Source organism: Macrotis lagotis, chromosome 1, assembly GCF_037893015.1.
Source record: "Macrotis lagotis isolate mMagLag1 chromosome 1, bilby.v1.9.chrom.fasta, whole genome shotgun sequence".
Lineage (NCBI taxonomy): Eukaryota > Metazoa > Chordata > Mammalia > Peramelemorphia > Peramelidae > Macrotis > Macrotis lagotis.
The window spans coordinates 494,160,776-494,184,435 of record NC_133658.1 but is presented as its reverse complement, the minus strand read 5'-3'; the positions used below and the strand labels follow the sequence as shown (position 1 = coordinate 494,184,435).

General features: G+C 33.8%; 1 protein-coding gene across 1 annotated transcript in view; it reads right to left on the bottom strand.

Annotated features, from left to right (window-relative positions):
• DSCAM (DS cell adhesion molecule) overlaps positions 1-23,660 on the bottom strand; it is a 712,116-nt gene that overhangs the window by 295,588 nt on the left and 392,868 nt on the right. Inside the window, exon 11 of the mRNA XM_074213849.1 lies at positions 13,320-13,493. Coding sequence (XP_074069950.1) covers positions 13,320-13,493 — 174 coding nt within the window. The remainder of the gene's footprint in view (positions 1-13,319; positions 13,494-23,660) is intronic.

Here is a 23,660-nt window from a genome sequence, read left to right as displayed (position 1 = left end):
TTTAATTTAATGTTATTGATAGATTAAAGGTGCATATGATCTTTTCCAGATTGGTACATGTGTTAATAAAAACATTAGCTTCCCAAGTTTACTCCAGCATGTAAGATTGTGTAAGTAATGTTCTGGGCTGGTCCTGGCTCAGGTCAATCTGGTGTGTTTAAATTCAGTGTGGTAACAAAATGAGACCCTCAAAAGTCTTTCAACAGTTTTTTTTTTAAAAAGAGCTTTACTTAGCCATAGCAAAAGAAGAATATCAAAAAGGACAATTTAAGTTGATTCATTCTGGAAAAATTTGGCTGCTGTTACCTATCAAGATGCACTAACCAAGCATCAGAATGCCCCTGAAGTATCTTGTAGCTGTTTTGTATTCAGGGAATGAAAAAGTACCAATAGTCTAAGCTTTTTATTCCCCTGATCCAATCAAGTTTCAAGGAAAGATAGCATCCTAAAACAATTTTTTATAAGACACAGTCCTAATATCTAAGCAGGATAGAATAAAGTACAGAAAAAAATTCAATAATATTAATAAGTATCAAATGCAAAATTTTTATGATAAAAGGAGTCAAAAAGGTTACATGCTTAATTCATGAAACTGTTCATGGAGACCGAGTTGAGTTCATACCACATAGAAGGCATAATTTAACATTAGGAAAACAATTTATGTAATCATTTATATGAAAAACAAAGATTTCCCAAACCAGTACTGATGAGATAATTAACACAGAAACACAGTATCACAATAAGTGATTACTTGAGGAGCTTCTGATTTCAACAGCTTATCACAAATATTGCTGTATTCCTCACTGCAGAAGGCAAAAAGAAGGAAGTTATGGTAGTAATTAGACAATCTGCTTGAAGTAAGGATCCTTTTTTTTTTTCCCAGGAACTTGTTAAAGAAAAGCAATCCAGCCACTTTTATAATGATTTGCATACAGAAGTACTTGAAATTAAGTACTGTAGTGCACCAGCAATTATGTTAAGATAGCATTCGGTTTTTTTAGGTCACAGTATAGGCTTTATGTGATAAGGGCTGAAAAGAAATTAGGAATCCAAAAAGGAAAAAAAATATGGGAAAATTAAAGCTTTATAGCAGTTACCCTAAACAAAACTTTACATTTAATTTTACCCTGTTGCTACAGGCTGGGTTGTTATGATGGCTGATCTGCCACTGAATAGCTGTAAAAGAAAATCAACAAAGGATTGCTTCAGTGATTTTCAGTGCTATTTATTGGAGTTTGTATCTTGAGGCTGCTGCTGCCTGTTGGGATAACGACACATGATGGGTGATTAAAGTGCAAGTGCTTAAATCAAAGCCCTACTGAAGGTCTGAAGAGACAGCAAGCAGCACTCAGAGCTTGTTCATCTTACAGATAGCTCATTAGGACAAAAAAGGGTGGGGGGTGCATTCTATTAACAAGAACAAGTGTTTGTGTCTAGGGAACCTTTTACATGTTTGCAGAATTTTCCAGAGCTCCTCTTAGACAGAAGCAATAGAAAGGCAAATTGGGAATAGAATACAATCCATTACAGCTTCTCCAATAACAGGGAGAAAAATTCTAGGCATATATTTACATATAAATAATTCTTTATCACTGCTCAACCCCCCCCCCACCATGAAGTAAATTGAAAAGATAATTATTAACATTCAAGACAGGGTTATTTTTTATAGACCTTCAAGTCCTTCTGGCACTTCTATATTTGCATTTGTCTATTTGTTTTGTATATTTTTTTCCCTTGTGAGGGTGGGTGAGGTAAGAAAAGTAAAGATACATCTGTAGAGGAGGAAGCAGGGCAAGAACATTAACACTATTATCTTTTTTCTTGGATATTCACTTTCCTAAATCAAGGTTCAATGACTGGCAATTCTTAAAATTGTACTCTTTACTAGTAGGTAAGAGACTAAGGCTATCAAATCCTGGTGGTGGGGTCTTTGGGATGGAGAATTCTAGCAAAGTCAGGAATCTTATAATCACTGTTTATTAGATTAGAAGCAATTAGAACAGAGAACATTTGGATAATCGGAGAAGAGAATGAAACAAGTAAGCAATTTGGTCTGTGAAACTTTGTAGCATTTTCTGTTTCATTTCATAGGATAGAACAAAGCACTAGATAGAAGTTATAAAGAGACAGATGTTGAGTTAACTAATAAGTGAAACTCTTAAAAAATAAAAAGGACTGACTTATGGGATCATGAATTCTTAGGTGACTTCTAAAGACTTTTCGATCCTTAAGATTTTATTATTACTAGAAGAAGATTTCTTTCAAGTTAAAATATTATTATGATAAGCAGTTTGATGGTTGGCCCATAGAAAGAACATGTGCATCAATAGATATGACCATATATTACACTAAAGATAAATAATGAACCAGGATCAGAATTAAATACTATTTGAAATGCATTTGAGAAATTTAGCAGCATTTTAATAATCTAAAGTTTCTTCCTGAAAGAAAAAGACATTCCAATAATGGTATGACTGCTAATTATAGAATCATACAATTTCTGAAGAATTAACATTTATGAACCTAAAAGATAATGGAAAATTTTATAGAGCATACATAGTTTGCAACTTATAACCTATAAGAAGTATATGTAAAAATTAGTGTAAAAGGGAATCTTTGGAAGATGAAGGAATTCTGGGATATACTATTCAAGTGAGAGATAATTTACGGTAGTCATATCAAACTTAAAGAAAACAAATGGGGACCATTGATTCATATATATAAGTAACCTATATTTACTTTGTTCTAAAATATAATATTTATAATCTATTTTTATTTGTTTTGCAAAGTTTTTCAACTTGCATTTCGGTCTCTCTGATGTAAAATACTTCTTGGTCCTCGCTATTCCAGAGACCAAGAAAAGCATCCACCTAACCCATAAAATTCAGTAAAAATAGGGAAGGAATATTGAAAGCACCTACCATAGCATAATTCTTATAGAAAAAAAATAGCAAGCTCAGTTTACTAGGCTATTACTCCTGACACTACCATGCCTGAGTGTTGCTAGCTCCCACAGTCAGAGGATTTGCTAGCTTCTCACCTAAAGTAGTCTTGTAACTCTTATGTCATTTTCAGTTCAATTTGTCTTTTATCTGTTTTCTTACTGTCCATAAAACAACAGCAACAATTCATGTATCGCTAATCCCCCAAACTCTCATTTGATCCATCCTATCCTTGATATCATAACCCCCTTCTTCTATATTTCTAAAGAATTTTCAAAAACATATTTGTATTAGTATTTTAATAATTAAATCTGTAACCTGGGAGAATCAAAGAAGAGATCACTTTTATAATCAATTCTTCTAATACAGTGAAATGATCAAATCAGTAAGAGGTATTATCTTTATCTACATTATAGATTGGTAAACTGAGATAATTGGTTTAAGATCACACAGTAAATAAATAAATAAATTTCTAGATTCATGCATTCTCTTCCAACAATTTGTCTTAATGCCAGAGTACAATCAATTCTGAGATATAAAAGCATTTTATTAGAGAAACATATTTCACTAAAAATGAGATCAGAATAAATTTAATCACACATGACTATTTTCCTAATGGTACCACACAGAATCTCAAGTCATAATTTCAATTATTTAGAATTACATGTTTCATAAAGGTCATTTGTTCAGAGCATTTCAGATAGGGACCACTACTTCCAGTTAATCCACTGCCAAGGATTTTTAAAGTAGCAATATGATATTAGATTTTAATCTACCACAATCATTTCACTTTAAAGTACAGTTTAATTTAGTTTAAACCTGTGTTGTACAATTATTACTGTCATCATTTATAAATCTCAGAAAGAAACCGATTGCTTTCAGTTACTCATGGCTCGCTCTATGACTTTTCTCTACTTTCAAATCAAGCCCTATATGTGCTCAGGTTAAAGTAAAGTGATTTAATTTTAACTCAGAATTAGAAATTACAAAAGGAAAACTTCAATTCATATTATTCATTACACCACACTATTCTAAGAATTTTCTGAAGATTTAATTTCTAAGTCGGCTACAAATAAAGTTAGATAAGAATCTGGTAGTCTTGCTAATCACCTTTCTGTGTGATTTGTAAGAATCTCTTGTTTTATCAACTTGATAAGTTAAGTTGTAAGACCTTATTCGTATATATTATACATCAAGCACTATATAATGCTAGCCATGTGATTTTCAGCACTTTATTCTAATTTAGCTGTGACTACCATATAATACCTTAAGTGTTTCCTTAGATTATACAATTTGAGAATCATTGCATTAATTGTCTTTGTGTTCTGTGAAAAACTCTCAGGGATGTGAGATGGTTCATATATGTTCTACCAGTAACAGACCAAATTATTTAAGGTTTTTCCTGGGTCAAAAATTAGTCCTTCACCTAGAATCTTAGAGTGAGACATTTTAACAGCAATAATTTACAATACTGAGTCCAGTACTAATCAAAGATAACAGGCATGAGTTCATATTGGTAAAGCTGTATATGTATTTTCTTAATGTTAATGCTTATATTGTGGAACTTGGTAACACCAATAAAGTTAGAAAAATTACTTTTTTTGTAATTTATATATTATTAGGTTATAAACTCAGTTATTAAAGAGTTGTATAAAAGATGATATGTCAAGTGTTTTATTAAGATTATAAGTTTCAAAAACTTCATTATTTTATCTGATAAGATGTTTGAGATCTGGTATTTGACATGATTATGTTTGTTTCAGTTCTGCTGGTGATATAAGTTCTATAATGCTTAAATCTGAGAGCTATGAGATTCAGAGGTAGAAGATCTAGTTTCATACCTAACTAGAATGGGAAAGTTTATAAATCACTTTATGTTAAGGAAGTTTCACCAAAGTTTGTTTAGTTGTATTAGTCATGTGATATTTGTTGCTTTTAGTTGTATTAAAACATATAATCATTTTCTGTGTAGGGTAATTTGAAAATACATATGACCGAATATTATCTGTTTAGTCCTGAATTTTGTTTCATGAAGATAATTTAAATTCATGGTATCACGAAGTATCATGTTTCTAAATTCTCTTATATCATGAAATTTGATAAACTATTGTATCAGATATGCTGTTAGAAATGCAGCTTTTCTTTTAATCTGGATTTTTCTGGATTTTGAATTGAACTGTTAAAAGAAAAGAAAATGTTTGAAATCTGTTATGTTATTATATTAAACCTGTTGATTAAGTGTTGTAATATTCTGAAGCAATAGAATTTGAGAAACTGGAAACTTCTAAATATGGTAAAGAGGAAGTTTTATCTGAAATAATTTAGCTGCCATATCACTTATAAAAAACCATGGCAGCATTATTAGGCATTATTATCATAAGTTCAAAAGCTCTATGAAAGTATTTGTGTATTACTCCACTTAGAAAGCTGAATCCTGTACCCAAAATACTTCTTGATGTCAGGGGAAGACTAAGTTTCAGAAATAAATATTTGCTTTAAAGGTTTAGTAAACTATTCTATATTCAGTACCTATGTGAATTTGCAGAATGATTATTTTATTAAATTTTAATAACTGTCATTTCACATCAGCTTGAATTTTAAGAAGTATTTGAGAGAGGGAAATACTAAAAAATATTTTTATATACAATTTTTGCATGATTTTAGAAAGCCTGATAAACTTCTTATTTGACAATTATTGCAACAACTAGAGAGTGTTGATAACAACTATACCCAACCTATTATGAGACTTTGTTGACTGAGGTGAAATCTTTTGGGACTGAAAATTTTCATTTTCAGGTTTACTGAATCAGTGTTTCAATAAGAGAAAATACTAGCAATTCATTGGGAAAAAAGTCTATGATCTTTGGCCTGTAGATATCTCTCCCTAAGAAAATGGTTCAAGTGGAGTAGGGGTGGAGGTACTTTGGGAAGGCATGACCCTCTTGATTCAGTTCTCCATAAAAGAAATCTTCCCACCTGATTAACTCTGATCCTTGCTGTGGTAACCCATCATATATTTGACTGCTTATATTATTCTCACCTGAAATCAAATGGAACTAAGGATGCTTTATCCTGAATTACATGCATTGAGTCATTTTATACTCTTGACCTTTGGTCTGGAGAAACATTATTGATGTTGCTATAGTGATCCCAACTGATTCTTCCTCTTATAGCACAATCTCTATAACCAAAAAAGTTAAACTGTAATTCTTTCTTCATAAAATTGTTGTTGCAATACCTAAATTCTGCTGTTTTAATATGAGGTTATAGCCATTTCCTTACCCTGAACCATTAAGTAAATCAATATTTGGCCTTGTCATATGCCTGTTCATAGTTAAAAAATTCATGCATAGGATAAACTGCTTAAGATTTTCAAAATTTTATGGGAATGATAAGACAATGCTGTGAAATTTTGTGGAACCACAAGATATACCTATTAATTAGTTCACCATAAAATTAGGAACATTGTTGTTTTTGGGGGGGAAAAAGGATTTCAGTACAATCAGTCTTTTTTTAAGGAGAGTAAGTTATAGAGTCTGATTCTTCCCACAAATGGTGAATTAGTGACCTTTTCATCTGACTCCTTCATTATCAGTTTCCTATTTTTCTTTTTCAGATGTTGCCTCACTAGTTCAGTGAAACTCAGTTGACTAATATGATCATAGTCCATGAGTGGCTCAAACACCTTGGTCAGTAATGACATTATTCTTGACCAAAAGGGGTGTTGTTGAGTGTAGTTAGCTATGAGCTGACATTGCCCTTACTCTTGCCCTTATTCCAAAGTCAAAAATTGCCTAATGATGGTAGAGCTGGTCCAAGTGGATTAAAAGAGGTTCTGGAGGAAAAAAAGAGGTTCTATGATTTATTTGGAAACTCCTCATTATTCTACCTGGGGACCTTTATTTTGGACAGGTGTCATCATTTTCTGAGCTTCCCCAAGCTTCTCCAAAGATTTTTGACTATTTTTCAAAACAACTTAAATGAAAGCTTCTTGAGACTCTCTCTGTTGAAGTGACCCTTGCAAGAACTGAATATACCAAATTGCAATTCCCTTGCTTGATTAAAGACCTTTCCTACAGCAGCCTTTGTAGTTTTTTTTTATTTTGGGTTGACATTCTCAAAGGTACAGTAAAAGTATTCAAGGACTCTGAGGGAGAGACTTTTGAGACTAGGGTAAACATAAGTTTACTTTGTACATATTTTATATTTACTTATATAGAAACATTTCTTTCCCCTTTAATTAAGGCAAGGAGTTATCTTTTTGTGGTATCCCTAGATCCTAGCACAATATTTAGCATCAGGAACTTAATTAAAATTTTATTAGATATTTTATTTTTTTCTCCAATTTACATGAAAAATAATTTTTAGCATTTGTTTTTAAACTTTGAGTTCCAAATTTCTCCTTTTTTCCCTCACAGATCCTTTATTGAGAAAGCAATCAATTCAATATACATTTTACATGTGTAGTCATGTAAAACATATTTCCATATTAGTCATATTCTTAAGGAAAACATAGAACTCTCCCAAAAATATCCAATAAAAATAAAGTAAAAAAGTATATTTCAGTCTCTATTCAGGCACCATCAATACTTTGTCTAGGGATGGATAATATTTTTTCATCACAAATCCTCTGGAGTTGTCTTGTATTCCTGAGAACAGCTGAGTGAAACAGCTGATTATCTTACAATTGCTGTTATTTTGTACTAAATACATTTCATTTGCTTCAATTCATGTAAGTCTTTCCAGGTTTTTCTAAGAGCATCCTGATCATCATTTTTTAATAGCATAATAGTATTCTATCACAATTACACAATTTGTTTAGGCATTCCCCATTTTATGGCATCCCCTCAATTTCTAATTCTTTGTCACCAAAAATGAGCTGCTATAAATATTTTTGTACACTAGGTCCTTTTTCTTTTCTTGACCAATTATTTAGAGGATTGTTAAATAGAAGATATTTGCTCTGCTTTGTCCTAGAGGACAAAATTAGGAGGACTGAGTTAAAGAAGAAAAACAGACAGTAAGAATTAAAACAATGCAAATATGATAACTGTTTGTTTTGGGGAAAGTTTTACTAAGATTCTGAGCTAGAGGGTCTGAGTCCTCTTATTACCTGCATACCTAGCATGCGAGATCTTTGTCTTTCTGCGTTACAATTTTCTCATCTTTAAAACAACTGATTTGGACTGGCCATGTGTTCTTAAATATTGGTGCATATTGTTGCAACACGTTTGATGAAACATGTAAACTCTTATCAGAATGTTTTTAAATGCATAAAATGACCTACTTAAGATTGCAAAGAAAGCCAATTATTTTGAAAAAACAGTTATTTCCTTTTTAAATCCACAGATTCTGAGTTAAGACCTCTTGGTTATTTCTAAAAAAAAAATGAGGTCATTCTAAAAAAAAAAGACCTCCTGGTCAAAATTATTTCTAAGATTCCTTTCTATTTTGAGAAATGCTGACGAAAAGGTAAAAAAACCCCACAAAAATCAGCTCAATATAATTCCATCAAATTACTTTTTCATTCTTTAAAACCTAGACTGTAGTCAGATTTTAGAGTTTCTCAGGACATATTAGTTATATTCTAATTTTTTTCTGCTTAAGTATTTTTAGACTTTTTGTATGAAAACTGAGGAATATAAATATCTTGATGGCATGGATTTTATATCTTCAAGATCTAACACAGTATATTGTAAATAGTAGAATCTCAATTCATGGCTGTTTATTTGTTGAGAGTACTGAGTAGTGAACTATGTTCTCATTTCACATTTTATGATAATATAATTCAACATAATCTTGAAGAATGAAATAACAAAAGAAAATAATCATGGAACAGATTCACAAAAGAGAAACTTTGATTTATGTGATAAGCCATTTGTTATCTAATTATATACTTTTTAAAACAGATTTTGTTTTATCAATTCATTTTGAAGAAAAATACAATCAACCACCCACTGGTAGTAGTACATCTCTGCTTCTCTCTAAAAAGAGACTCTATTAGGTGCATTTGCAGTTTGGAAAATACGTTCAATTAATAGAAAAAACTCCTCAGTGTACTGATACAAGAAGTGGAAAATTTGATTTAAAGAATTGTTTGGTTTGAAGATTAAAGGTATAAGACACCATTAAAGGGAAGAAGGTAACAGCATGGACATGAACATCTGGGAACCACAGATAGACATGAATTATTTTTTGAGGAAGATTGCAGATTACTATAATGCCAAGAATTCAAAACTGATTCTAGGTAATGTAAATGGGTCAGAATGCTATCCTGGAGCCTTATCATTCTACCTGGCTTTAATTTCAGAAATAATAAGTACTTTATTCAGTATTTTATTAAAGTTCATGCTGAATGAAGTATATGGATGCAAATACATATACAGATTTTATGCTTGAGGTATTAATAGGAAAATCTGATGCAGAGATCAAGGGAGTTACTCTCATGTGCATATATACACCTGCAGACATTTGAGCTTCTGTATTTGCTATCTGAAAGTTAGATAAATTTTCATTAGATTTAAACTCTTAAGTAGTGTTGATTTTGATTTGAAAAAGGATGCTCTTTTATCACAGTAGACACTTTATATCCTGTGAAGATCTGAAAGTTAAAAAAGGTTGACTTTCATTTGGGGATATGGAATCATGTAAATATGCATTTAAATATACAGAATAGATGCAGGACAAAAGTCATATATAACTTCACTAAATATTTCAATTGAAATATCTTGCTGCTTAGTAATTTTTTAACCGTAAAGAGGTAACATTCTCTAACTTTTACTAATTTCTAAATTTAATAGAAGAAATTCTCTTTGAAAGTGAGAGCTTTAGCTGATTGGCAACGAGCTATTCACCTGGTGGCTGGCAAGTGAAGGACTCTCTCTCTCTCTCTCTCTCTCTCTCTCTCTCTCTCTCTCTCTCTCTCTTTTAGGTTTTAGCAAGGCAGACGGGGTTAAGTGGCTTGCCCAAGGCCACACAGCTAGGTAATTATTAAGTGTCTGAGACCAGATTTGAACCCAGGTACTCCTGACTCCAGGACTGGTGCTTTATCCACTACGCCACCTAGCCACCCCTAGGGACTCTTTCTTAATGGGGGTAGAGAAGGAATAAAATAAGTCAGGAATTCATTCTATCATCTCTGACTAAACGGCTCCATTTTAGAGGCTGGAGAAAGAGAGTAGACTTGGGAAGACAATGGGGAGCTCCTGTCAACACTAGGAAAGTTCCTTGTTTTTCTCCTATCAATGTTTCTGGAGGAAAAGCAAATCCTTAACCTGAGAGACCAGGAGCTATAATAGACTTGGTCTCCAGAAGCCCAGGTTGTTGCCGGACAACTTCAGACAGAAACTTTAGTAGTCCCTGAAACACTGGCTGCTGAGGAGTGTTCTAACAAAGTCAATACTTCCATAATGTGATGGAACTCTGAGGAGTTTATTTTTATTTCATTTTAGCAAAGTTAACTAAATGTATTGGAACATCCAGAGGATGGATATTCTTTGTTGCTTTTTAAGTGTGTGAAATGTGTTGCTTTTTATATGACACTTATAAAGATGAATTCCCTATGCAACTAGCTCAACAGTGGAGATCTCTGAGGGGGAAAATAGTGAAGTTATCAAAGAAAATTGGTTTCCTAGATGGGATGTCTGAAAAAGTTGTGGTACTTGAACATAATAGAATACTACTATGCTCCAAGAAATGATGAGCAGGTGGATTACAGAAAAACCTGGAAAGATTTACATGAACTGATGCTGAGTGAAGCAGAAAATTTTGATTACTCAACAAAGAAAAAAATTGCAATCTACTTCTTTTATAGTTTAGAGATATAGCTTGCCGTAGTGGAAGGGAGACTCTGGGAGAGGGACAATATCAATTCAAAGTAAGAAGAGGTGCTAGGAGAAAGCACTAAAAAGATACTAGTTATAAAATGTAGGGAAAGTGACTTACTATCAATAAAGTATGAAAAAAAATTTTAAGCCAATAACCTCAACTAAACTTGCTTTGTATAATACAATGAAGTTTCCAGTAGCTAAATAGCCAAATATATAAAGCATTGGGTCAGGAGTCAGGAAGAAAGAGTTCAAATCTTGCCTCAGGCATTTACTAGATGTAGGTCTACTAGATGGTTTAACCTCTGTTTGACTCAGTTTTCTCTTTCCCACAGTTCTTGTGAGGAACAAATGAAATAAAAACTGTAAAACAGCATAGTTCTTTTTTTTTTTTTTTAGGTTTTTTTCAAGGCAATGGGGTTAAGTGGCTTGCCCAAGGCCACACAGCTAGGTAATTAAGTGTCCAAGGTCGGATTTGAACTCAGGTACTCCTGACTCCAAGGCCAGTGCTCTATCCACTGTTCCACCTAGCCGCCCCCAACAGTATAGTTCTTGACACATACTAGGTTTCTATAAATAGTGCAAAAATAGATACATAAATATCTGTAGTAAAAGCATTAGAAATCTGTGGTTACAAGGTGGTAAGGACCAAGAGAAATCTACTCCCTAAGAAATTCATTTTTAAGTTTTCTAGTTAGTGAGTTTGTCCAATATTTGTTGTTTCAATTTAGATTTTATTCTTCTGATTAACAACAAAAGAAATCCTAAGTTATATTTATGTTATTTAAAGATTAAAAAATGTATAGTGGGGGGGGTTGTTGCTTTTGCTATTTTTCCCATGTAGATTATGCTTGTTCACATGACTCTTTCTAGATGTGTCTTAAAAAGAGAGGAGAATAGATATTCCTAATATCTTCTTCTCCTACCCCAAGATAAACTTTGATCTTCTTAGCAAGAAAAATAAGAGGTTGAAACCAGACATTGACCACGCTATTTTCCTCAGAGAAAGGAGATAATGGATGGGAGCTTTAGTTATCTTGTCTACTAATGTAGGCCATGTAATTTTCAGATTCAAGTTAAATTCCTGATCATTGACGTTAATGGGAAAAGGGGTGTCCTTGACCCAAGGCTTAATTTTCTTCCCACCGGATGCCATTTCCAGTGAAAACACATAGCAAATAGCAAAGCAATTCATTTATCTAATAGCAAAACAGAAATCAGGAATTATACATATATGAGAATATATACCAGACAATATACATTAATTGAATTCTTCTTTTGGGAGTAAAATAATTCAGTTCACCCATCCCAGATCTCACTCAAGGAGAAATTATTCAAGTCTCTAGTTTAGCAGACTCAAGTCTTAAATGATAAATTGACATCTCCAAATGTCATTTCTTTCCAGAGTTTTCTCCCCCTCTTCAGGAACTTGAAGAGTTGTTGGAATGACATGTCTTCTCTCCCACTTTCACCAATTCCACCCTACTGGCTATGAGCATTGAGTAGTCAATATAAATTAATGAAGAGAGCATCCAGACTTTTGAACTACAAATTAGGGAAAAGGTAAAGGTGTTCCTTACTTGAGGATGGAGATAATAATTCAAGGATTTTGGAGAAGAATGTCAGCAGAAAATACAACCCAGGCAGAACAATTTTGGATATAGATACTCTTAGAACTAAATTGAAAGCTGGTGAAACAAGTGGGTTATTTGAGAAGCAAAGTATCAGTAAATGTAGTTTCTTTCTTTTGAATTCATGGGTGCCATTCTAGGTGAGCTGAATTCTTTTGAATTCCCTCTACCAAATCAGTACAAGAAAAGGGAATTCCCTTCCTCTCTCAGTACACTGTTAGCTTCTTCTGTATTGTTAAGTAAATTGACTACTAAATATTTCCTTCCTTTAAGGAAATTTGGGGAATAGGTAAAGTATAATGTTCATTAAGAGTAACTTATCACAGTGATAGGGTAAATTTCTCCGATTCAGCTTTTGTCTTCCTCTCCCCTGCAACTAGTTATCAGGGTAAAGGATTTGGGGATTGGACTTGAATGATCCTCAGAAGTTCATCAAGACTAAGATAGCTTTATCTACAAGATTTGTGGCTGTTCCATTGTTTAACTTGTATCTGCCTCTATGTCACCTCATTTTAGAGTTTTCATTACAAAGATACTGGAGTAGTTTGCAATTTTCTTCTCCATCAATAAGGAATAGCTTTCTCTAAAAAGGGACAAACTGTAATCTCATTGACCTCAGTTTTCCACAAAGGAGCTTCCTAGACACCTAAGGGCATAAAAAGTGCTTCAAACCAAATTTAAATTCAAGTGTTCCTGACTCCATACCCAGCAGTCTATCCACTGAGCTTACTTTCATACCATTTAAAACATAAAAGTATACTCAAAAGTGTTTGCATTATACTAATTCTCTTTTTTTTTAAATACAGAAACAAATATGAAGGGAGGGAAATGGGGAATAGGTAAAGGGTAAGGACAAATGTATAAGTTAGAAATACATATCACAAGAAACTTAGATTTTAAAAAGGCATTTTGTCTCTTACTTTTAACAGTGAGGTACATGGATTTGCTGACATCTGCTCCCACATCATTGCTGACCTTGCAAAGATAGTATCCACTATCCTCTTCTACAACATGCTTAATCAACAAGGAACCATTTGTGAGAACCTGGATACGTCCATTTAAGACAATTGGTTGGAACTGAGGAACCCCAGCACCTGGAATAGGATAGAAGAAAGATGAATCAAATAGATACAAAACAAAATGGTTATTTTAAAGTAGCAACATCTATAAAGCAACTGTTTATATTAATATCATATCAGATAGATATGGAATATAGTAAACTTCCTTGCTATGTACTCATTCAAATAAAAACTATTTCATAAATAGTCGGGGGAAAAGAGTATACAGATAGTTTCTGGATTAAAAAGTCAGATTTAAAGTAAAATAGAAGATGCACTATTGAAACTTAACAATGAACATAAAAAAGAATAAAAATTGAAGACTAGAAATGCACACCCCTCTCTTAGTCCCAAGTGAATTTCTTACGATTAGAGGAAATAATTTTAACTGAATGTTGCATTCAAAGCCTATGTAAAAATTAGCAAAGAGCACATGTATAAAGGTGCAAACTATTTTGAACCTCATGTGAAAAACACTGCATAAACATTAAGGTAATTTCAATTCCATCTTTATTTAACAATAATTATTAAAACACAAATATACATAATTGGGTAGTAACAAAAATAAAATAACTCTAAAAGCAAGAACATAATTGAGAACATAATCATGCTATAAAAAGATTTTCTTTGCCTTGATCTTTTAATATTTTTATTATGTGTTCTGAAACCATCTCTGAACTATATTCTATTAAGTAGATGGTAATATTTCAATTAGTTTGACCAATAGGTCAAACTAAAGTAGATGACCAATAGTTCATCTGTTTTATAAATATTATAAGAGGATTTCTCTGGTAATTATTTGAAGGATTTTTCTCAGTTTTTGTTGGGAACTACTCTGTGACCATCTTTGGCCCTCACTTATCTGCCCACCCGCCATTCCCCATCCCCTCTCCCATTTTCTGTCATAACCCACTTATGTTTTGAACCTTGTGTCAGCACCTTCCCTCAGCTGGTGACCTGTCTTCTTCTTTTCTCCTCTTCTTTGTCCCTCCCTTCTTCCCTTTTCCTTACCCTCAGGCAAATTTGCAAACTGTAAAAGTTACTTTACCCAGAGTTCTGTGGAATAGAAAACTTTCATAAAGATCTGTCTGTAATTACAAATTGCTTTTCATAATGATTCTATCCATTCAAAAAGTTCACCAGTAAATGCATTGAGTGCCAGTTTCTCTAAAACCCTTCCAGTATTTATCATTTCTTTTTTTTTCAGTTTTTCCAATCTAATGGGTATGAGGTAGAACCTCAGAATTACTGAAGGTTGTGTTTTTTTCTAATTAATAGTGATTTGAAGCTCTTTTTATATGGTTATATATATATATATATATATATATATATATATATATATATATATATATATGTAGAGAGAGAGAGAGAGAGAGAGAGAGAGAGAGAGAGAGAGAGAGAGACTCAGTTTCTTTCCTTGAAAATTATCTCTTTGTTTCTATATACATCATTTATCAATTGGAAAAATGGTTCTGATTATACAATTTAACAATTTCATTATATGTCTTTTACATGAAATCTTTATCACTGAAACTTACTACTTATAATTCTCCTAGCTATTTTTTTCCCCTTTTAATCTATCTTGGTATTTTTCATTTAGTAGGGTACAAAACCATGCAATCAAAATTATACATTTTTATCTTCTATGTTCCTCTACTTACCTTTTTGATCATGACTTATCCATATACATAAATCTGATAGGTAAATTTTTTATAACTTTTCTCTAATTTGTTTATAAAGTTACATTTTATATTTAAGTCACATACACAATATATTGATAGGAGGTATGAGGTACTGGTTTGAATCATTTTACCAGGAATTGTTTTTTTTTTATCAAATAATGTCTTTTTTTTTCCAGTAGCTGTGGTCCTTGTATTTATCATTTTATATGTATCATTTTGCCCCATATTTTCTAAATTTAATCTCTTTCAATGATCGATCTCAATTTTAAAAAGCCAATATCAAATGGAAATGAGAATTAGTGCTTTGTGGTATAGTTTGGGATCAGATATTCTTCACATGAAAATTTCCCTTGAGATTACTGATCTCTTCTTCCTTCTCCCCAAGAATTTATTTTCCCCCCTGGTTCTATAAAAAAAGTTATTAGGAATATGATTGGTATGGTATTAAATGAGTAAATTAGTTTAGGAAACATTATTTTTATTCTTTTGATTCATTCTATACATGAAAAATTAATATTTTCCCAATTATTTAGGCCTGCCTTTTTCTATAAACAAGTTGCAGTTTTATTAATACAGTATTTTTGTATTTTTTTTAGGTTTTTTGCAAGGCAAATGGGGTTAAGTGGCTTGCCCAAGGCCACACAGCTAGGTAATAAGTGTTTGAGATCGGATTTGAACCCAGGTACTACTGACTCCACAGTCAGTGCTTTATCCACTGCTCCACCTAGCCTCCCCTTTTGTATTTCTTAATAAAGAGATTCTAAAGTATTTTATGTCTTGCAGTTATTTTACATGGATTTTTCCTTATTTTTCCCTACAGATTGGTTTTACAAAGAAACGGTGATTTGTATGAATTTATTTATAGCATAACTTTGCTGAAGTTATTTTAATATTTTTAAAAATTTTATTTGCTTTTCCAACAAAAGGCAATGGTGGTTTTTACCAATTATTTTTTGCAAAGTTTTGAATTTTATATTTTCTCTTTCCCCCTCCCTCTGATAGAAAGCAATCTACTATAGACTCTACATTTATAACTATGCTAAATTTAAATCCATATTGAGCATACTGTGAGAGAAGAATCAAACCCAAATGGGATAAAGAAAATATTAGAGAGACAAAAAATTACTTAATCTATAAAACAACTTTTAAAAACTGGAGATAATAAGTTTTGATCTTTATTTAAACTCCATAGTTCCTCTTCTGGATACAGATAGTAATTTCCATCAAAGGTCTTTTAAAATTGCCTTTGATTATTATATTGCTCAAATGAACTAGTTCATCATAGTTGATCACTACCCCATGTTGTTGTTAGTCTGTATTATGTTCTGGTTCTGCTCATTTCACTCTATATCATTGCATGCAAGTCTTTCCAGGCTTATCTGAAATCCCATCCCTCATGATCTCTTATAGAACAATAGTATTTCATCACATACATATACCACAATTTGTTCAGTCATTCCCCAATTGATGGACATTGCCTCAATTTCCAATTCTTTGTCACTACAAAAAATAACTGTTATACATATTTTCGTATGTGTAGGAGTTTTACCCTTTTTCATGATCTTTTTGGGATACAGACCCAGTAGTGGTACCGTTGGATCAAACCAGTTTTATTACACTTTGAGCATAATTCCAAATTGATCTCCTAAAATATTGGATCAGTTCACAACTCCATCAACAATGCATTAATGCCTAGTTTCCCATATTCTCTCCAACAGTGATTATTTTCCTTTCTAGTCATATTGGCTATTTGAAAGATGTAAGGTGGTACCTCACATATATTTTTATATATTTAGTATATTTAAATATTTTAAGTCTCAGTCTGATCAATAATGATTTAGTGCAATTTTTCATAGGATTATAGATAGCTTTTTTTCTTCATTTGAGAATTGCTTTTCATATCCTTTGACCATTTATCAACTGGGGAATGACTTCTTTATATATATATATATATATATGTATATATACATATATATATATGTATATATATGTATATAAATTTGATTCAGTTCTCTATATATTTTAGAAATAAGTCCTTTGCCAGAAACATTAGTTGTAAAAATTGTTTTCCAACTTATTACATTGTTTTTAATCTTAGCTGCGGTGGTTTTGTTTGTGCAAAGGTTTTTAAAAAAATTTAATGTATTCATAATTATTCATATTGCCTTTCATAATGTAATACTGGGATTGTTCTTTGAATTTTTGGTAGAACTACTAATGAATCCATGTACTTTGGGAGTTCTTATACTCCCACCACCAAGGTTCTCATGTTAGTCCCATACCTCACCCTGACATGAGTGTGCTGGGTTTCTCTGCTCTCTGCCCTGGATAGAACTTACTAGAAGTTGTTCAACTCTCTTATTTTGTGAGTTCTGTTAAGAGACTCGATTCATGTCAGTTCTGAAGGAAGGTCAGGAAAGCTTAAAATAGTGCCTAGCTTGGTGGCCCCATCGTGGCAGGAAGTTCTCAATCAATTTTTAATTGACTCTTTTTTGTATTTTGTTTTTCAATCATTTCAGTTGTGTTTGATTCTCCATGACTGTAGTTGGGATTTTCTTGGCAAAGATACTGGAATAGTTTGCCATTTCTTTCTCATCTTATTTTATAGATGAGATGAGGCAAGCAGTGCTAAGTGACTTGCCTAGTTTAATGTTTAAAGCCAGAGTTTAATTTAGGAAGATGACTCTTTCTGACTACAGGCCCAGTACTAAATGCCACCTACCCGATTCTCTAGAATTCTTGAAGTATAGTTGGCACAGTGGATAGAGCACTGACCTTGGCCTAAGATTTCCCTCTTATATGACTGCATCTTGATCTTTGCTATTATATAGAAATGTGATTGGTTTATTGAGATTTTATTTTGAAGCCTTCACTTTTGTTGAAGTTTTTATCTTAATAAATATCTTTGCAAATTGCAAAGATTTGTCAAACAAAAAAATCAACAGAGATAGTTGTTTCTCAACACTTGCATGTTTAATTTTTGCAACTTCAAATATTTGTGTGATTTTATAAGTACTACCATTTTCACCTTCATGTCAATGCCCATTGTGCTTTTTCTCTAATGTGCATTAGAGAAAAAAAATGAGAGGTGCAATATATCTATACAAGTTTGTGGAATGCCTGGAATCCTGTTAAACCTTTCAGTGATGTTATTTACCCTACCATTGTAAGGAAATTCTTGTGATACTGTTGAACATTTTCATTGTATGCCAATTGCATTATGCATGGCAAGTACTAAGGTTAACATCAGCTCACCTCTATGTCCCCATTATCTGAGACCCTTAAGGATCTTAAACAGCACATAAAATAGATGTTGCTAATGAATTATTTCAAGTCAGTGCATTCTTTATTATCTCCAATGCTATGTACCAATTGTGAAGGACACAGAGTTGGAGGTAATGTTGAGATTTCATCAAACTCAGTCAGTCTTGGCATATGACAGCAATGACAAAAGTTCCAGCAACCTCTTCCTTGGTTTTTCAGAAGGCTTGCCAGGGTATAGAGGTTTACAGAAGTATATTACATAGAATGGCATTCTCTCACTTAGATCTGACAGGGGAAAGTAAGATGCAGATTTTAAGAATTGCATTTGCTGTGTAGAATTTATGATATTGTAGAGTTCATTTGTTTTTGAAATCATTTTTAATTGAGATGACAAAATTCTAAGGAATTACTAACCAGAAAAATGTTTTATATGTTAACAATTTTATTTTTTAACTGCATTTTATGGATTATTTCATAGTTAATTTGTTAGAAAAGGAACATATTATCAGAAATAATGTTTTGTCATAAAGAATTGGATGCAGAAAAATGAAATCTCAGCAATAGCCAGTGAAAGATTAAATTTTTTTTCATGGTCATGGAAATCTAAAACCCTATTTCCCATATATTCAATATATCAATTTTTGTGATTTGGGCTTTTGTAACATTTTCTAGGAATATTACCCCCCACAAAAGTTGAAGATTGACTGTATTTTTATCTCTCATCCATCTTTACTCCTTTAATTTCATTCTTTTCTTTGTTATTATTAATATTTCCAATGCTATGTCAAATAATAGAAAGAAAAGTAGACATCTTTTCTTTTCCTCTGTATTATTAGAAAAAGTTCTACTTCAATGGTATTAAACTCTACAGAAAATGAGTTCCAGCAGGTCTTATACGGACTTGGAAAATCACAAACATTTCCAAATTAAATTATAATCCGGTTCAGGCATTCTCCAGAGTTATGAATATTGTGTGAAGTCCCTGAGACATGTGTTTGACATCTCTGCACACGATATGCATTATGCATATTATACATAATTTTTGTTTTCGATAAATACAATTTACAATATCAAAAATTCTTCCTCTGTGACTGCGATTTTTTTCTTTCTTTATTCTCTTTTTAATCCTAAACAGGACTTTTTTTTATTCATCTGCTGAATTAATACAATGGATCTGGGAGTTTTATTTTTAATAAAATTAATTGTGTTGATTGTTTTTCTGTTGATTGTTTCTGTTGAACTATTCTCATCTTGGACATAATAAATAACGAATTGCTGTGCTCTGTTTAATAAGATTTTATAATTTAAAAATGTAAATGCTATTCATTAGCTATTTTGTTCTATATTCCCCTGTGTTTTATGCTTTATTGGCTTAGGATCTAGGACTATATTTATTTCAAGAAGAGTCTTGAAGATAGTTTTCTTTCTTTCTTTCTTTCTTTCTTTCTTTCTTTCTTTTTCTTTCTAAAATTTTTAAGAATAATTTTTGTATTATTATTATTTTTATTAATTTAAAAATTTGTTCTTTTATTCAGTGTGGTCATTTTTTTAGTTTTTTTTTTGCAAGGCAAATGGGGTTAAGTGGCTTGCCCAAGGCCACACAGCTAGGTAATTATTAAGTGTCTGAGATTGGATTTGAACCCAAGTAGGCTGGTGCTTTATCCACTATGCCACCTAGCCATCCCTGGTGTGGTCATATTTATAGGTGTGTTTTTGAATACCTAGCATATCTAAGAGATGATAGGGTTTTTATCCTTATCCAATCTGTCAGTATTATTATTATTATTTTTTTATTTATTTTTTATTCTCATTTTGTACAAATGTTTTTTTTACATTAATAAAATATACTAGTTTACAAGTAAACAAATTACCCCTCCCCCCATGAATATAGATAGACTTGCTTGGGTGAAAAAGTAAAGGGAAGAGAAAAAAATTAAAATTAAAAAAAATAATAGTATGGCCAGGTAACGCAATGGACAAAGCACCAGCCCTGGAGCCACGAGAACCCGAGTCCATATGCAGCCTTGTAAACCCAACAATCACCCAGCCATGTGACATGCAAGCCACCCGATCCCCACTGCCCTGCGAAAACCAAAAAGAAGAAAAAAAAACAAAAAAAACCCCAACCCAAAATAAAATAAAATAGTAATAATAGTAGGGGTGGCTGGGTGGCAGACAGAGCATTGGCCCTTGAGCCAGGAGCACCTGGGTCCAAATCCGGCCCCAGACACCCAAAGATCACCCTGCTATGTGGCCCCAGGCAGGCCATCCAGCCCCACTTGCCCTGCACCCTCCCCCAACAGTCTTTGTTCCAACACCATCAACTCTGTCGTGGGTGGATCACATTCTTTATGATAAGTCCATCACAAAAGTTACTTCCATATTTTTCCAAGGTTGCCATTGCTGATCGCAACTCCCTCCTTTCTTATTTCTCCACTACCATGTACTGTATTTTCCTCTCTCCTTTCACTCTGACTCTGCTGTAGGGTCGCTGAGTGGCACAGCAGACAGATCCCTGGTCCTGGGGCCAAGAAGCCCTGAGCCCCCATACCACCTCTTAGGCCCAGAATCCACCTGGCCCTATGGTCCTGGGCAGGCCATCAAATCCCAGCCCCTTGCAAGAAGTAAAAAAAGAAAATGTGTTATATCTGACTACTGTCCCACCATGGTCCATCCTCTCCTCCTTTATTCACATCCCCTCCCCTTCCCCCTGCTCCCCCCTCCTTCTTACTCCAGTTGTCTATACCCCATTGAGTATATTTGCTGTTTACTCTCCTAGCCATCTCTGATGAGAGCAAAGGTTCCCTCATTCCCCCTTGCCTCCCCCCTTCCATATCATTGCAATAGCTCATTGTAATAAAAAAAATCTTATGGGAAATATCTTAGACTATTCCCCCTCTCCTTTTTCTTTCTCCCTTTCCATTGCCCTTTTTTTCCTATTGACTCCATTTTTACACCATGTTTTATCTTCAAATTCAGCTTTCTCCTGTGCTTCAACTATAATAGCTCCCTCTACCTGCTCTATTAACTGAGATGGTTCATATAAATATTATCAGTATCATTTTTCTATACATAAGTTCATCCTCATTAAGTCCCTCATATTTCCCCACTCTCCTCCAATCTCCATGCTTCACCTGAGTCCTGTATCTGAAGATCAAACCTTCTGTTCAGCTTTGGCCATTCCAAAAGGAACCTTTGAAAGTCCCCTGAAAGTCCATCTTTTTCCCTGGAAGAGGACATTCAGCCTTGCTGGGTAGTTCATTCTTGGCTGCATTCTAACCTCTTTTGCCTTCCGGTATACTATATTCCAAGCCCTAGGAACTTCCAATGTAGTTGCTGCTAAGTCCTGTGTAATCCTGACTGCAGCTCCACGATATTTGAACTGAGTCCTTCTGGCTGCTTGTAATATTTTCTCTTTGACTTGGGAGTTCTGGAACTTGGCTATAATATTCCTGGGGGTTGGTTTTTTGGGATCTCTTTCTTGGGGGGGATTGGTGGATTCTCTCCATTTCTATTTTGCCCTCTGCTTCTAGAATATCAGGGCAATTTTCCTGTAGTAATTCTTTGAAAATGATGTCAAGGCTCTTTTCCTGATCATGACTTTCAGGTATTCCAATAATTTTCAAATTATCTTTCCTAAGTCTGTTTTCCATATCAGTTGTTTTTTCAATGAGATATTTCACATTTTCTTCTAATTTTTCATTTTTTTGGTTTTGAAGTATTGATTCCTGATTTCTGGTAAATTCATCAATCTCCCTGAAGTCTATTCTTTGTCTGAAGGATTTGTTCTCCTCAGAGAGTTTTCTTATCTCTTTTTCCATCTGGCCAATTTTGCTTTTTAAAGCATTCTTCTCCTCAATAACTTTTTCAACTGTTTTATCCATTTGACCTAAGCTGGTTTTTAGCATGCTATTTTCTTCAGCATTTTTTTGGATTTCCTTGACTAAGCTGCTGACTTCATTTTCATGTTTTTCCTGCATCTCTCTCCTTTCTTTTCCCAGTTTTTCTTCTAACTCCCTCATTTGATTTTCAAAGTCTTTTTTGAGCTCTGTCATAGCCTGAGCCCAATTTCTGTTTTTCTTGGAGTCTCTAGATGCAGGAGCTTGTGCTTCCTCATCTTCAGACTGAGTATTTTGATCCTTCTTGGGCTCATTTGCAAAATATTTCTCAATGGTCTTCCTCTTGTTTCTTTGCTTGTTCATTTTCCCAGCCTAAGCCTGTTTTTTAGGGTGCTTCCTGAGCTTTTGGGACACTCCCACAGGGGTTTCAGTGTGTGAGGTTCTGTCCTCCCTCCTGGTCTGTGAATGACCATAAGCACCTCCCTGTGCCACGGGGCCAAGGTGGGGGGGCCCTGTTGTTCTATGGGGGGGCCTAGACTGCGATTAGGATCTGAATGTGGTCAGAGCCCCAGAGTCCTCTTCCAGGGGTAGAGGACAGAGCTCTGCAATCTCTCTTCACTCCCCTCCCTCAGCTCAATGGGCTCATGCCCTGGGGGCTCCTGCTTACCTGCTCCACTTATTTCTGATTTGGGTCTGGGCTGCTGAAAGACCAAGCTGCTAGCTGTGTGCCCTGAGGGCTGGGCTCCATGTGCTCACTCTGGCAGAGGTCCCCCGCTGTTCCCCCACTTTGTGCCTGGTGCTCCCCGGGGTGCAGCTCAGGAGACTCCCCTGCGGCTCCCAGCACCCTGGGGCTGCCTCTGGAAGGCTGAAATTCTTTGGCTCTGGTGGGCCACCCCTCTTGGCGGGTCGCCCCTCTGACCCTGGGGAGCAGAGACTTTCTGCTCTTTTCCAGGTTACCTTGAGTAGGAGAACTGCCTCACTGGGTCCCTTTGTGGGTTCTGTCTCTCGAAAGTTTAGTTAGAGCCCTTAGTTTATGAGTTTTTATCCTATTATTATTATTTTTGCTTTATCTTATTATGTAGTCCAATCTAATTAGGGTTTCCCCCCTCTTTTGTGTTAAAGGACAGTACTCTTGTCTTTTCAATATTTTTACTTAATTTACTTTAAGATAAATCTGTTCTCACTTGTTTTTAACCCAAGAGATCTTGTCACTCTTCCATTTCTTAAACTTTCCCTTAGTTTTGGAGTTTTCCTTAACTTATTATGTTACTTTTTTGTCTCCTATCTAGTTATTTAATTGTTCTCTTTCCTCCCTTCTCAGTTAAGTAATTAAGTGAGTCCTCTTCATCCCTTCAACTAGTTTTTTCTTATTATATTTTTTGGAAAAAATTATTTTCTGTGCTTTTTTCTTAAAAAAG